Source organism: Rana temporaria, chromosome 10 (genome assembly GCF_905171775.1).
Source record: "Rana temporaria chromosome 10, aRanTem1.1, whole genome shotgun sequence".
Lineage (NCBI taxonomy): Eukaryota > Metazoa > Chordata > Amphibia > Anura > Ranidae > Rana > Rana temporaria.
Genome location: NC_053498.1, coordinates 94,154,029 through 94,169,319, shown reverse-complemented (window position 1 = coordinate 94,169,319; position 15,291 = coordinate 94,154,029). Strand labels below are relative to the sequence as shown.

General features: G+C 41.3%; 1 protein-coding gene across 1 annotated transcript in view; it reads right to left on the bottom strand.

Moving 5' to 3' along the window:
* Positions 1–736: 736 nt before the first annotated feature.
* Positions 737–15,291, bottom strand: part of HSPBP1 (HSPA (Hsp70) binding protein 1) — a 54,581-nt gene continuing 40,026 nt past the window's right edge. The window contains exons 6-8 of the mRNA XM_040325726.1: positions 14,436–14,532; positions 8,744–8,855; positions 737–1,044 (exon numbers count right to left, since the gene is read on the bottom strand). Of these exons, the coding sequence (XP_040181660.1) occupies positions 967–1,044; positions 8,744–8,855; positions 14,436–14,532 (287 nt within the window). The 3' untranslated portion in view covers positions 737–966. The remainder of the gene's footprint in view (positions 1,045–8,743; positions 8,856–14,435; positions 14,533–15,291) is intronic.

Below are 15,291 nucleotides of genomic sequence, written 5' to 3'. Positions count from 1 at the left end.
CAGATTCCTGTCTAGCCAGGAACATCTATGCCGCCAGGTCACTTTCACTTCGCATACTACCTAACCATCCTATGCATTTTCTATTGGCACACTACTAGCCTACACACCCGTTATGAACTATAGTCTCTTAAGTAGTGTAAAAAATGAGTTACAGGTCCCCCCACACCACCAGTAAAACCTTTCTGGGAAAAAATAGGTAATGCCATTACCGTTAATCCCTGCCCTAGCTGAACTTTCAAGATTACCAGGCTCGATAACCATCCAAAACCCTTATGCCTAGACTTCAGTACACAAAATGTAGCTCCACCAACTAATTAGGATGGAAATTTAATAGCTCACCAAAATGACACAAGAATCCTTTCATAATAGATGAATCGCATGGTAGGTTTTTGTCATGTGTTCCGAGTCTTAACATGACTAAAGCCGGTCAAAGTTAGATCAAATCTTGGCCAGTTGAGTAAAGAATCGGCCGATATTTAACACCACCTTCTCTAGTCCCCTCTCATCTCTCTCTATATTGCCAATCTTTCCTTCTTATCTCACACTGTTTATATAACCAACTAAACTTACCACCACCACCCTCCCCAACACAAATCTGTGGCAAGAAAACACTGGGGTGAAATCACTTCTCATTGGACATCTGAGGATTTGTTGGCTTATTGGAGTAAGGAAGCTCCAACCAAACTGTACTTGTAAAAAGGTAAAATATACAAATCAAGCAATAGTAAATCTAAACTAAAATTTTACAAAATATATGTATTTTTTATTCCAAGACACACAAGCAGTTTATGCAGGAATACAAATTAAATAGTTCATTCCAATGATGTTTATTTAGTTCAGACTTCTCTTTTGAAACAAAGATTGTATATGTCTGAGGAGAGCCACGGTAACAGTCTATAACCAAATATTTTAGTCATCAGCTTGCCCCATCATGAGACAATATTCGTGACAACAGTTTCTATGAGATCATCGGTCCATGCTGTTGTCATCAAGAGTATCCTGGAAGCAGATCTTCAAAAGACGCTCACAAAACTCCAACTCTTCCTAAAAGGAAAAAAGGAAAAGTAACTAAAAGTAAACCATGCCTCCTAAATTCCTCAGCAAGTTTAGACCAGATAGTTTAACATACAATGACCTCCTTGGTCCATGCTACCTTACTGTTGCTAAACACAGTGCTAAAGTAAAAAAGAGTAAAACAGAATTTTTCCATTTCCTTGAGTACAGTAACACAGGCTTTCTTAAAGCGGAGTTCCCAAAAGTGGAACTTCCACCCATTGTACTCCTCCCCCCTCCAGTGCCACATTTGGCACCTTTCATGGGGAGGGGGGACAGGATACCTGTCTTTCACAGATATCCCGTTTCACTTCCAGGAGCCTCAGCCTCGGGTATTGACATCACCACGGGGCTTGCTCCTCCCGGGCCAGGAGAGAGAAGCGCCTCGCGAATGCGCAGTAGGATTCCCAGCACCTCACTGTGCCCACTGCAGCCTGACCTCACTGTGCACGGTAATGAGTCTGACATAGACGGCGGCCGTGCAGTTTTAAAAAAAAAAAAATCGCGCTCCTCCTGCTGTTCCGTGATAGGCGGAACCCTCGTTTTCCCTGAAAACACTGTTTTCAGTGTTCCGCCCATCACGATCACCCTCACGTTCTTGATAGACGAGAGGGCGATCGTGATAGGCAGAACACTGAACACAGTGTTTTCTGAGGAACCGAGTGTGCCTATCAACAGCAGAAGGAGGAGCGCGATCTTTTAAAACTGCACGGCCGCCGTCTATGTCACAGACAAGTACACAGCTTGGATTCTGCAATGGACTCAGGTACTGACTCGAGTATAAGCCGAGGGGGTCATTTTCAGCCCAAAAAAAGGGCTGAAAAACTCGGCTTATACCTCGAGTATATATGGTAATGCTTTGAAATGTCCGGGTAAGGAGATCCGCGGATGGAAATGCTGCCATAGTTTAAATCAGTGATGCAAAAGTCTCCTTGAGTTTTGGAGAGATTGTCGTGTGTCTCATTCTAATCAGATGAATCAGCCCCATGCTCTGGTACCATGTATGGCTCAAAGTTAAAAGACTGAAGTAGGTGGGGGACGCAACGGTTGCACCACAAAAGAGAAAGCGAATGGTATAACAGTGCCAGCATTATGCACCCTTAAATATGACAGTTTAAAACGGGTGCCAAACAGTGGGATACTTGCTATGAATGTAAACAGTCATTTTTATAATTTAATCTTGGATTTGATTAATGTTTATTTATTCCTTAACTTTTTTGCCTTTGTGACAAAGGATTTGGCACCAGATTACTTTCACCCTTTGGGGTTGATTTACTAAAAGGCAAGAGTGCAAACTCTGGTGCAGTTGTGCATGGTAGCCAATCGGCTTCTAACTTCAGCTTGTTCAATTGAGCTTTGACAAAAAAAAAAAACCTGGAAGCTCATTGTTTACTATGCAGAGCTGTACCAGATTTTTGCGCTCTCCAATTTTAGTAAATCAAGTGGTATGTTCAGAACCAACCTATGGACCCATTTTTTTTTCTAGAACATTTTACCAATGACTTCTTTGTGATAGAAAAATTGTTTTATGTATACTTGCACTTTAGGTGTCTTGTTTTTTTTTCCAGACATGTGGATCCCGCCCTGTCAGATCGCCGCTCCCCCTATGTGGGGGATCGGATGAACACGGAAAGAAAAACAGTCTTCCGTCTGCAGATTCGGACCATAGCTGGGACGGATGATATGTTCCTTAGCAGGATCCAGGGCATAGCAACATTACAGGTCAGCCCCACATCGTCCACCATACTGGGTCTGGGTACAGCCTCTTAAGGCTCTGTTTCAGAGTCCACCAAGCTGGAAGCTACATAAAATAATTCAATGTAAGAAGCCAAGCTTCTGTATGTAGACAAAAGAAGAGATCCATCACCCGAAGACATTAGCAAAAAAGGAAGTTATCTGGGAACGGGAGGAGTTATACAAGGGGGATGTCCCTATAGCCTTTTTTACCATTGTCCAATCACCTGAAGGGATCTGCATTGAACTCATCGTAAGGATTTAGACCTCTCATTCACACGAGTGCTGAGACTAAGCTCAAGCTGCATAAACACATGGCCTAGGAGTCTCAGCACACTAAATATGCCAGAGTCCTATACTGTACAATCAAAAAGTATTTTTGTCTTTAAACATAAACATACTACTGTTCACGGAGGCTAGAGCCAATGGTGTTTGCTTAGTGTGCAGAGTACAGTAAAACCTTGGTTTGAGAGAAATTTGGTTTGAGAGCATTTTGCAAGACAAGCAAAATGTTTTAATAAATTTTGCCTTGATATACAAGCAATGTCTTGATATGAGAGTAGTGTCATGTCACAACTGGGTATAAAAGAGAAGAGAGGAGCCTCTAAGTGTAGCAATATGGTTACATTTAATGAAGGTACAACATTTAGCAACTTATTTTTACACTTATGCCGCGTACACACGATCGGTTTGTCTAATGAAAACGTTCTGATGGACTGTTTTCATCAGACGAACCAATCGTGTGTGGGCCCCATCGTTTTTTTATCCATCAGTGAAAAAAAATAGGAACTTGTTTTAAAATTATCTGATGGTTAAAAAAACGATAGAAAAAAAACGATCGTCTGTGTGGACGTCCATCGGTTAAAAATCCACACATGCTCAGAATCAAGTCGACGCATGCTTGGAAGCATTGAACTTCATTTTTCTCAGCACGTCGTGTTTTACGTAACCGCGTTCTGACACAATGGGTTTAACTGATGGTGTGTAGGCAAGACTGATGAAAGTCAGCTTCATCAGATATCTGATGAAAAAAATCCATCAGACCATTTTCATCAGATGAACTGATTGTGTGTACAGTGCATCTCCTCTTTTATACCCTGTAAAAAAATGCTTTGATATAAAAGTGCTTTGGATTACAAGCATGTTTCTGGAACGAATTATGCTCGCAAACCAAGGTTTTACTGTACCATGTTTTTATGCATATGTGTAACAAAGCTCACCCAGCAATAAAAAACTACCATGCCATGAACAGACAATTGAAATAGGCAAGAGAAAGAAACTACTCGTTTTCACATTAGTAAGGCTGCTAATTAACAGTCTGGATTTAATTGCATAGTGCATGAAAAAAATTATCTAGGTTTATGCAAATAACCAACCTTAAGAAAAAAACAAATCAAAATGTAACAAGTAAATGAGCAGTTGCTAAAACCATACCAAGAAAGGATATAATTTCCCAGTTCTAAATTACCCATACAATAAGGATGTTGTCACACTGAACATCTCTAGAAAGCCTAATTCAAGATATGAGGAGGACGAAAACCTCCAAATAACTTTACTAAAGATGCTAATTATCGTAACCAACATGCTGTTTCAGATTCATCCAACCATCTAATGAAACTCTCACAGTCACAATCTAAGAACTCGGTTGGATTTTGCCTGGCCAAGCCTTTCATATATGGCCGTGAGGCAAAATGGCCCACTATATGCAATTTCAAACTGCCTCAGACATCTTTAATTCCTCCAAATTATGCATATCAACCTGAAAAGTAACCAAGCAAATTATTTTTAAATGCAATTTAGAAGATATGTTTTATAGACAGCCATCTATACAAATACTGTGCGGGGGAAAAAAGCAATACTTTCAATCATAACTAGCCTAGACAAGGTCAGCAATGTTCACATTTTCAGTCATTCCCTCCAATAAATCTGGCCATTTCTGATCTCTTAGGAGGTGACAAGTAGATTCAGTAGTTGAACACATGCCATTTCACAAGGAGATATTCCAGTCTATAGGAAAACTCTCCCCGTGTGCAGGCTCATTAATTTACACTTCTTTGGAAGACCTCATGTACATGGGAGCATTAGCCTCTACAGAACAATTCAGGGTGCATTTTGCCATTCGGGTGGCACAGATGTTGCATACAGCCCACTGCCTAAGACAATAAAATTCAATGCCAGGCTGAAATCCACTTCACCTGTATGCGCATAAGAGTAGTACTTGTGTACAGGGACGTATGCACCAAACGCAGAAAGTCTGTTTAGGGTATACAGTATCTCACAAAAGTGAGTACACCCCTCGCATTTTTGTAAATATTTTATTATATCTTTTCATGTGACAACACTGAAGAAATTACACTTTACTGCAATGTAGTGAGTGTACAGCTTGTATAACAGTGTACATTTGCTGTCCCTGTAAAATAACTCAACACAGCCATTAATGTCTAAACCTTCTAAGTGAAAATGTCCAAATTGGGCCCAAAGTGTCAATATTGTGTGGCCACCATTATTTTCCAGCACTGCCTTAACCCTCTTGGGCATGGAGTTCACCAGAGCTTCACAGGTTGCCACTGGAGTCCCCTTCCAACTCTTCATGACGACATCACCGAGCTGGTCTCCAACATCCACCAGCTACGCAAAGTCATCATGGAGGAGTGGAAGAGGACACCAGTGGCAACCTGTGAGGCTCTGGTGAGCTCCATGCACAAGAGGGTTAAGGCAGTGCTGTAAAATAATGGTGATCACACAAAATATTGACTCTTTGGGCCCAATTTGGACAAATTTGGGGAGTAGGTAGCTAAAGTCCTACCCCACCACTGGTCAAAATTTTGGGCTCCTACGGTTTCAGAGATACTGAGCTCTTTCCACAGATTGTTAGAAGCTATATACAGCACAGCCATTTTAAATACAAGCTGGCACATGCTGTTTGCAGCAGACAGAGGATGGGCTCACAGTGCCTCTGCCTTCTTGTAAGAGGCACTGAGCTCAATGGACAGCTTGGAGCCTTGGACCAATGCTAGAGCACCATTGGTCCAAGCTGTCCAATAAAAATGCTGCAGTGGAGGCTCTCCTCTCACTGCAGTGTCATAGAAGAGGGCATGTGTCTAAGAGTGCTTTCACACTCACAGCGCCCGGACGGTAGGGGCGCTTTAGGAGCGGGATATTCACCACTCCTAAAGAGCAGCAAAAAACGTCTGGCAGGACTTTTTTTGATGTCCTAGCTGGCAGCGCTCCAGTGTGAAAGGGGTCTAAAAGACAAATGGTCTCTTCCAGCCCAGCCCTTTTACGTACAAGGAAAAAACATGGGTTTATGGGTATAAGGTTTACCCATAATCTCATGTTTTTCTCACACAGTTGAGGGTGAATCTGCTGCTGCTGCTGAAAAGGTATTTTAATCAAGTTAACCACTTCCAGACCTGCGCACGACGATATACGTCCTCTTTTTAAAGATGGATATATCGGTAACGGCAGCAGCTGCTGCCACAACCGAGGTATCCATCTTTAGTGTGAGCGGTCCTGTACACGATAACGGCGGTCTTCACGGCGGATTCGCCGCAAGATCGCCGTTATCGGTGGCGGGAGAGGGCTCCCGCTGCTCTCCCGCGCCCTCCGCCGCTTACCGGAGCTGTCGGTAGCGGCGGAGGAGATCGGGTGCGCTCGGCTGCTGACTGGGGATGCGACTGAAGGAAAAATCTCCTTCACCCGTCCTCATAGCTCTGCTGGGCGGAAGTGACGTCAAAACGTCAGTCCCGCCCAGCCTCTTAAAGAAACATTTTTTTATTTTTTTTATTGCATTTTAGTCTAAAGATGAGATCTGAGGTCTTTTTGACCCCAGATCTCATATTTAAGAGGACCTGTCATGCTTTTTTCTATTACAAGGGATGTTTACATTCCTTATAATAGGAATAAAAGTGATCACATTTTTTTTTTTCAGGTGTAAAAAGTAATAAATAAAAATAAATGAGAAAACAAAAAAATAATTTTTTTTAAAAAGCGCCCCGTCGAGCTCGCGCGCAGAAGCGAACGCATACGCGAGTAGCGCCTGCATATGAAAACGGTGTTCAAATCACACAAGTGAGGCATCGCCGCGATCGTTAGAGCGAGAGCAATAATTCTAGCCCTAGACCTACTCTGTAACTCAAAAAATACAACCTATAGAATTTTTTAAACGTCGCCTATAAAGATTTTTAAAGGGTAAAAGTTTGACGCCATGCCACGAGCGGGCGCAATTTTTAAGCGTGACATGTTGGGTATCATTTTACTCGGCGTAACATTATCTTTCACAATATATAAAAAAATTGGGCCAAATTTATTGTTGTCTTATTTTTTTATTAAAAAAAGTGATTTTTTTTTCCCCAAAAAAGTGCGCTTGTAAGACCGCTGCGCAAATACGGTGTGACAAAAAGTATTGCAATGACCACTATTTTATTCTCTAGGGTGTTAGAAAAAAATATATATAATGTTTGGGGGTTTTAAGTAATTTTCGAGCAGAAAAAAATGTTTTAGTCTTGCAAACACCAAATCTGAAAAACACCTAAGGTCTGGAAGTGGTTAAATAATATATTATTATGACTTTATTTTATAACATAATAATTTTTTTTGTTTTTTTGTTTATCGATTTACTGTGAAATTACTGGTTTAAAGTTATAACTTCAAACTTCAGTAATCTGTCCGTTACACCTACTTGAGTACAGTTTTTGAAAATCTAGTAAATTTTTTTTAAAAACAATATATAATAATTATTTGTATATTACCTTCTTATGGTAATTAACTATTTGACACTTCTCTCCTACATGTAAAATTCATCATTCTTTTGGCTAGGCTCAGAACCCCCAAGCATTATATCTTAAAGCGACAGCGTTTGTAAATAATTTTGTTAAATGAGTAAAACTGCAGTCGCCTAAATAATGAGAATCAAATACGCATCTCGTGAATATGTAACCTGTGTGTATCTGGCTCTGATATTAGCCAGTGCCTCAACAGCCACTGACCTCTCCGCATGTCCCTGTTTTGCATACAGTTGAAGCGTATTTCAGTCTGTCATTGAATTTGACAAGCTGCTGAGAGTGGGCTGTATGCACCTCCTGGGTGCCGAAATTTGCTCGTTTGTATACTGTACTAGTAAATACACCCATATGTATGAGGACCAAGGCTGGGTTCACATGTGTGCGGTCGCAGGTTCATGTCTGGGTTCCGATACATTTCTGTACATTGGTTCAGGTGCGATTTAGGTCCGAATTTTAGCCTGAATTCGCACATGAACCAGACCCAAAAAAGCACCGGACCCTTTTTCAATCTGGACTGTGCACCGCCCCGGACATGCGTAAACTGGTTCAACTTGCCTGTCATGTGAATTGGAAGCAGGGAAACCTGCATCCAATTCACATATGTCTGAACCAGGACTAAAAGAGTGCAGCGAAGAAGAACCAAGTGTGAATATCTTTTACTGCAGAGCAACATTCATAGTGGGTTCTAGTGCTTAGACAACTTGCACAATGACTGGACACATCTATTTGCTCATGCTATTTGACTAGAGATGTATTTAATTGTAGCTTTAGATTACTTTATTTAAAAATGGTAACCTTCTGGTTCACAGACATGGTGATCTAATGCCTCGTTTCCACTGAGCGGATCGGTTCGGTACGCTTTTTTGGGCGTTTCCATTATGAAAGCGTGCCATAAAAGCGAACCGTACCGGACCATTCTGGGTCCTGCTTCAGATGTGGGGCCAGAGAATGGAACGGTTCCATTAGGGCGGACCTACAAATACATCTCACTGATTGGTGGATGTGCTAGGCTTTTTTTCTAAACCTTGCATGGTCCCGGATGGTCCGATTTGCAGTGGAAATGCTCTGCAGAATAGACCGGACCATTGTAACTCGTTCCATTCTAAGCGAACCGAACCGCTCAGTGGAAAAGAGGCAAAACTGTACTTCAACAGAGAAAATAAAATCTTTACCTTAAAGTCCTCCTGCTTCTGTATTAACTGACATCGCTCTTTGAGCAGCTCTTCAAAACCTAGTTCAGGTGCTCGACATTCAGCTATACCGAGTGGGAAATCTGACACCATGCTTAAAAAGAAAAGAAAAAAGCCATCAACTTATTTCTGAAATGAAGAAATGGTTTTACATGTTCTACCTTCTTCCCGCTCTCTTCTACTAGCAGCTCAGGGGAGAGACATATATGCTATGATGGAGTTGCTTAGTCGAGCAACCAAAACTTTAGAGCTGTAACAGTAAACCAGAATAATTACTGTAAAGAATTCAAAATGTGTAGTATTTGTTTCATTTAGCCTTTAGCATAATGGGAAATGCTCATTCAATTCTACAGAAGCAATAAGTACTTAGGTCTTCAGCAGAAAATTATGTAAACAAAAAATAAAGTCTTAAATTGGGAGGAATTTATTCTTGGAATCCTTTGAAGATAGATTGCATGATCTTTGAGGTTCTTAAAAAAAAAAAAAAAAAAAAAAATGAATAATAATAATCATCATCATCATCATCATCATCAACAAGTGCATGGCCATTTTAAAATTTGTTGAAAATACTTCATAGGGAAGTACCAAATGACAACTACGCATTTACAGAAAACCTGTCTTCGGGCATACTGTGGTGCGTTAGACACAGGTTACCGTAAATGCTAATGTGTCGAGTTAAGGCAACCTATTCACTGTAAATAGGTTGCCAATGCATCATAACAGATAGACATACCACACAGGGCTTTTTTTTAGCAAGGCAACACACTGTATGCGTTTGTGTGCTGCAATGTGTTGCGCTATATATTACAACGCTCTGGAGTGAGCTGCCCAAACTCAGACCCTAGAGAAAGACGGAGTGCCTTCAATGCATTCCACTGTACAAAACAGAATGCTTGTTGTCACTGCATTGTGAAAGCAGGTAATTAGCCACTGGATCCCCACACAGCTGGCCATAGAGGTGAGCAGAGATCAGATCGTCTCTGTACACCTCTATGATCTTTTTGGACCAGAGTGATGTTGTGGAAGAATTTCTGGCTTAGGGTGGAAAAAAAAAACAAAAAACACACCACACGTCTTCTTGTTCTTTTGCTTTCAAAAAGGTAGGAGGAGAGATACGGGGTCCCATATAGGGGACCTGTCATCCTTTAACTATATTACAAAGGATGTTTACATTGTAATAGGAATAAAATAATAATGAAAAAAAAAAAAAAAAAAAAAAAAAAAAGCGCCATAACCCCTACGTACTCACTTGCAGAAGCGAATGCATATGCAAGTTGCACACGCATATCTAAGCGGCATTCGCAATACATATGAGATGTATTGCGGTGAATGTTAGAGCAATAATTCTAGCACTAGACTTCCACTGTAACTCTACACAGGTAACATATAAAACATAAAAGCTTCGCCTGTGGAGATCCTTAAAGCGTTTTTTTTTTTTTTTTTGGGGGGGGGGGGGGGGGTAACAAAGTATCCTGTTCCCTTAAAGCATGTTATAAAGCACAGTGCTTGTGCTGTGTAATTTGGGCCCCTGTAACACCTGAAATACCTGGCTGATTCTGCCTGGCTATACCCTTCCTCCTGTAAACTGACCACAGTTTTCATGGCTGCTGAGCCCCGACACCGTGGTCAGTTTACATGCCTCCATCATTCGCAGCCCTGCTCTCCTGCGTCTGTGTCCTCCTCCCCTCCCTGCTTGTCAGTTCCATCCATTCCACAATCCTCCCCTCCTGGTGCAATTATATCTATACTATGAACATGCCATCCCCTCGGTTATATAATGCCATGTTTCCCTGTGCCCATGTTCTATAAAAAAAAAACCCTGCAGATTATACCGTATATCAGAATGGCTCCCGGCATCCACGCGTCTTCTCCTCCCCTGCTTAGCCCCGCCCACTATAGATGTTAGCCAGGCAGAGAAGAGAGCCGAGGAGTCAGGTGAGCCGCTCATATATATGGTATTAAAAAAAAAAAAAATCAGCATTTGTTATTTTATTTTTATTTTTTTTTAGATAACACAGGGATACATAGCAATATATAACAGAGTGGATGGCATGGCATGATCAAAGTATAGTGGGTTAACAACCACTTGCCAAACGGGCCATAGCCAAATGATGGCTACAGCATGGTCGGATGACCCTGGGAGGCACGTACCCAGGAATCTCCATGACCGTCGGGTCTCCCAGACTTGGCGTGTCATGATTGGGGTAAAGGGTCAATGATAGCCACCCTTTACCACATGATCACGCAGTCCAATGACGCGTGATCACTTGTAAACAAACCAGGACTTGACCAGTTCAGCTCCATCCCTTTCCTCACGCTGATCAGTACAGCGTGTGAGGAGAGGGGGAGAGCCGAGTGCAGCAGCAATGGCTCATCCATTCATGCACCATCCATCAATCCATGCACACTCCATCCCTGGCTCATCCATTCGTGCTCCATCCATGCCTCATTTGTGCTCCAGCCATGGCTCATCCGTGCCCCAGCCTCTATATTTTTATGAAGTTATCAAGTACTGTATCAGTTTTTTTTTTTAAAATGTAATCCTAAATACCTTCTTGCACAGTGACTCTGCGGTCACGTGAGCTCCGTCCACTCTCATTCCCCAATCTAAAGGAGAGCAGCAGGAGGGGCAGAGATTCCCCTCTGACATATGCCAGCCAGGAGAGAGAGGTATTTAGGATTATAATTTATGTAAGACGTTCGTACGGCGAACTGCATTTCCGTCGATGGGACCCAAATTTGAACAATTAAAACTCCCTGTTTTGAAGGCTTTTATGCAAGTTATTGGCAATAAAAAGGGTACGAGGGCCCGGCTACTGCCCCATTTCATGTACCAATGAAAAAAGCTTTTAAAAGATTGTTTTTTAAAGGAGCAGTGATTTGAGTGATGCTTAAAGTAAAACAAAAATGCAAAATTCCTTTATATATAATGCCTTGAGAGGTCCCCCTAGTCTGCCTGTAAAGTGGCACATCTGTAACGTGTGTAGAACCTGCTGCAGCAAAACGGACATTTATAAAAGAAAACAAAAAAATGTAAAATTGATTTTCCCTGCAAGCTTCATTTAGTAAACAACAACTTCGGGAGCCAGTCTGTATGACGAGGCCACAGAACATTTATGGTGTCTCTTTGGCAGACTTTTGATGGAAATAAAGTTTTGCACCACAGTGAGCAAGCCTTATGTGAAGAAGCCAAAATGATAGTCTCTTTTGCAGACTTTAGATAGAAGTAACATGTGCGGAAAAATTTAACTTTGGTTGTTGAAGAAAGAAAGAATTGGCCTTGTTGTAAAAAAAAAAAAAAAAATAATTATATATATATATATATATATATATATATATATATATATATACATATATACACACACACACATACATATATACACACACATACATATACACATATATATATATATATATATATATATATATATATATATATATATATAAATTTAAAATTTGATGTCCCGTTCAAACAGTGCAGAAAAAGTGGTCCTTGTCTGTTAAAATTGTGCCCATGAAACATATACCAAAAAATTACTTCAAGATAAAATTTAGGCCCCTTTCACATTGAGGAGTTTTTCAGGCGGTACAGCGCTAAAAATAGCGCTGCTATACCGCCTGAAAAACTCCTTCACTGCAAACTCAATGTGAAAGCCTAAGGGCTTTCACACTGAGGCGATGCGCTGGCGGGAGACAAAAAAAATCTCCTGTCAGCAGCATCTTTGGAGCGGTGAGCGGAGCGGCGTGTATACCGCTCCTTCCCATTGAAAACAATAGGAAACCGCGGCAATACCGCCCACAATGCGCCTCTATAGAGGTGCATTGCGGGCGGTATTAACCCTCTATCAGCCGCTAGCGGGGGTTAATACCGCACCGCTAGCGGCCGATTCCCGCGGAAATCCTGGTCCAATGTGAAAGGGGCCTAATTGTGAACATTAGGCTATTGATAAATTGAAATCACTTAAAACGAACAGGTGACCCTGTTCGCAATATGTTTCAGTGAGTCCCAGTGAAAAAGATGAAAAAGAAAAGTAAAAAAAAAAAAAATCATCAATGTCTTATTTTCAAGCAAAGGACGCATCAGATGATATTTCGGTGGTTAAAACACACTGCTATCCTTCAGATACAATGGTGACATCAAACCAAAGGGAACCATAGAACAGTGAAATGATAAAGTCCTCCACCTTCCAAACACACTGCCTCTTACCGAAAGGGAAGATCCCAACCAGAGATCTTCTGTTGGCGTGTGGCTTTCTACCCAGCAAGATATCCGGTATCCGAAAGATCTCCCACCGCTCACAGATGATCAATAGTGATTAGCCAAGGTGAGGAAGGAAAGAAGGCTGACATAGCGTAATCCAGTAAAACAATTTAATATAAAAGAAAGTTTAAAATCGCACTTACAATAAGTAGATAAAAATTTGCATGTGAAAAATATGTAGCCGGCCGGCTAACACAGCCCGTTCACTCCGGGACACTGTATGTAGTGATGACATCAGCACGCCGCTAGCCCACGCCGTTTCGTCACTGTGTTAGCCGGCCGGCTACATATTTTTCACATGCAAATTTTTATCTACTTATTGCAAGTGCGATTTTAAACTCTCTTTTATATTAAATTGTTTTACTGGATTACGCTATGTCAGCCTTCTTTCCTTCCGGTTGGGATCTTCCCTTTCGGTAAGAGGCAGTGTGTTTGGAAGGTGGAGGACTTTCTATCATTTCACTGTTCTATGGTTCCCTTTGGTTTGATGTCACCATTGTATCTGAAGGAGAGCAGTGTGTTTTAACCACCGAAATATCATCTGATGCGTCCTTTGCTTGAAAATAAGACATTGATGGTTTTTTTTGATTGACTTTTTTCATCTTTTTCACTGGGACTCACTGAAACATATTGCGAACAGGGTAACCTGTTTGTTTTAAGTGATTTCAATTTATTAAAAGCCTAATGTTCACAATTACGTATGCTAGTTGAAATTTTTTTTTTATCACGTTATTTGCGTGGCTTATTTTTGCTTTATATTGGTCTTTTTTGTGTGTGTGTGTCTCACATTTAAAGCTGCATGCATACTCATTATCTGCTCATATACTTGACAGCGCAGTATTACCACATTTTTCACATTGTAATATTCACCTGCCCTCTGGTGCTACCCTCAGTCTTTTACCTCACTGAGCCACTGAATTTTTCTTTTTTGTAAAACAGTTGGGCATTAATACACAGATCTACAAACAGAAGCGAAAACTGCTAATGCTAGTACAGAGTAAATGTATTTCAGTCTTGGATGTTGAAACTGCTAGAACATGCTCTACAGGGGAAATGTTCACCTGGATAAATGGTACAAGGTGCAAGAGTCCCATTATTCAAATGTGAGTATGGAAATAATTAACATGGGATAACCTTGAAAGCAAATGAAACTTGTAATCACCGGATTATCTAGATAGAGGAAAAATACTTAAGCTTTTTGGAAGAAAAACTGTTTTTAAATATGTGAAAGGTGAAAGGAACAGTGAGCCTGGGAAAAAATACCTGCGGGGTCCATCACTGGGATTTATTGGATTGTGTGCGGCAGAATATATAACATAATTGTTCATGTATATTTTATGATAGAATAGAATGCCTTTATTGTCATTAGAAAACATATACAATGAAATTTCAGACATGCATAATGTTTTTTACCTGCATAGGGCAGAGAGGACATGTTCATGGAAAGGGCTATGCTCTGTGCGAAGCAAAGATACCAGTTGCTGAATCATCCCCATAGAACACAGTGTACCTGAAAAATCAATAAACTATGTTACTACTAAATTGTAAATAAGATAATCAATATAAGATATAGTACATTTGATTAGAGCTTGTGTACGAAGAGCATATTTCTCAATTTCTCTAACATTTCTGGAAAAAGGGGCTAAATAATGGAAATATAAACAGAACCTGCATCCAGAATTCTTGTTACACATGAGAGAACAGCATCCTAAAGCACAGTCTCCCTGAAGAGGTGGCAATATGAGAAGGGACAACGATAAAGCGGGAACTACCATCTACATTCCTCTACAGGGCAACCAGACGACTTCTTCCGTCCACTGATAATGCAGATCTACCTTAGAACTGATGCACACAAGCTTAAAGACTTATTTACACCAGCCCCTGTGCTAAAGCGCCTTTAGGCTGGTGTTCATTGTTACTTTAACCACTTGAGACCCGCGCTATTGACAAAAGACGTCAACAGCGCGGCTCTCAAGTGCCAAGTGGACGCCTTTGGACGTCATTTAAAGTGCATTACCCGCGCGCGCCTCTGGGGGGCGCGCAGCAGGTAAACACTGTCCCGGCACATCGCTGAAGAGCCGATGCGTGTACCTGGCGACCGCGATGTCCGCCAGGTACACGCGATCGTCGGTAACAGCAGGGACGTGGAGCTGTGTGTAAACACAGAGCTCCACGTGCTGTCAGAGGAGAGGAGACCGATCTGTGTCCCTTGTACATAGGGACACAGCATCGGTCACCTCCCCCAGTCACCCCCCTCCCCCCACACAGT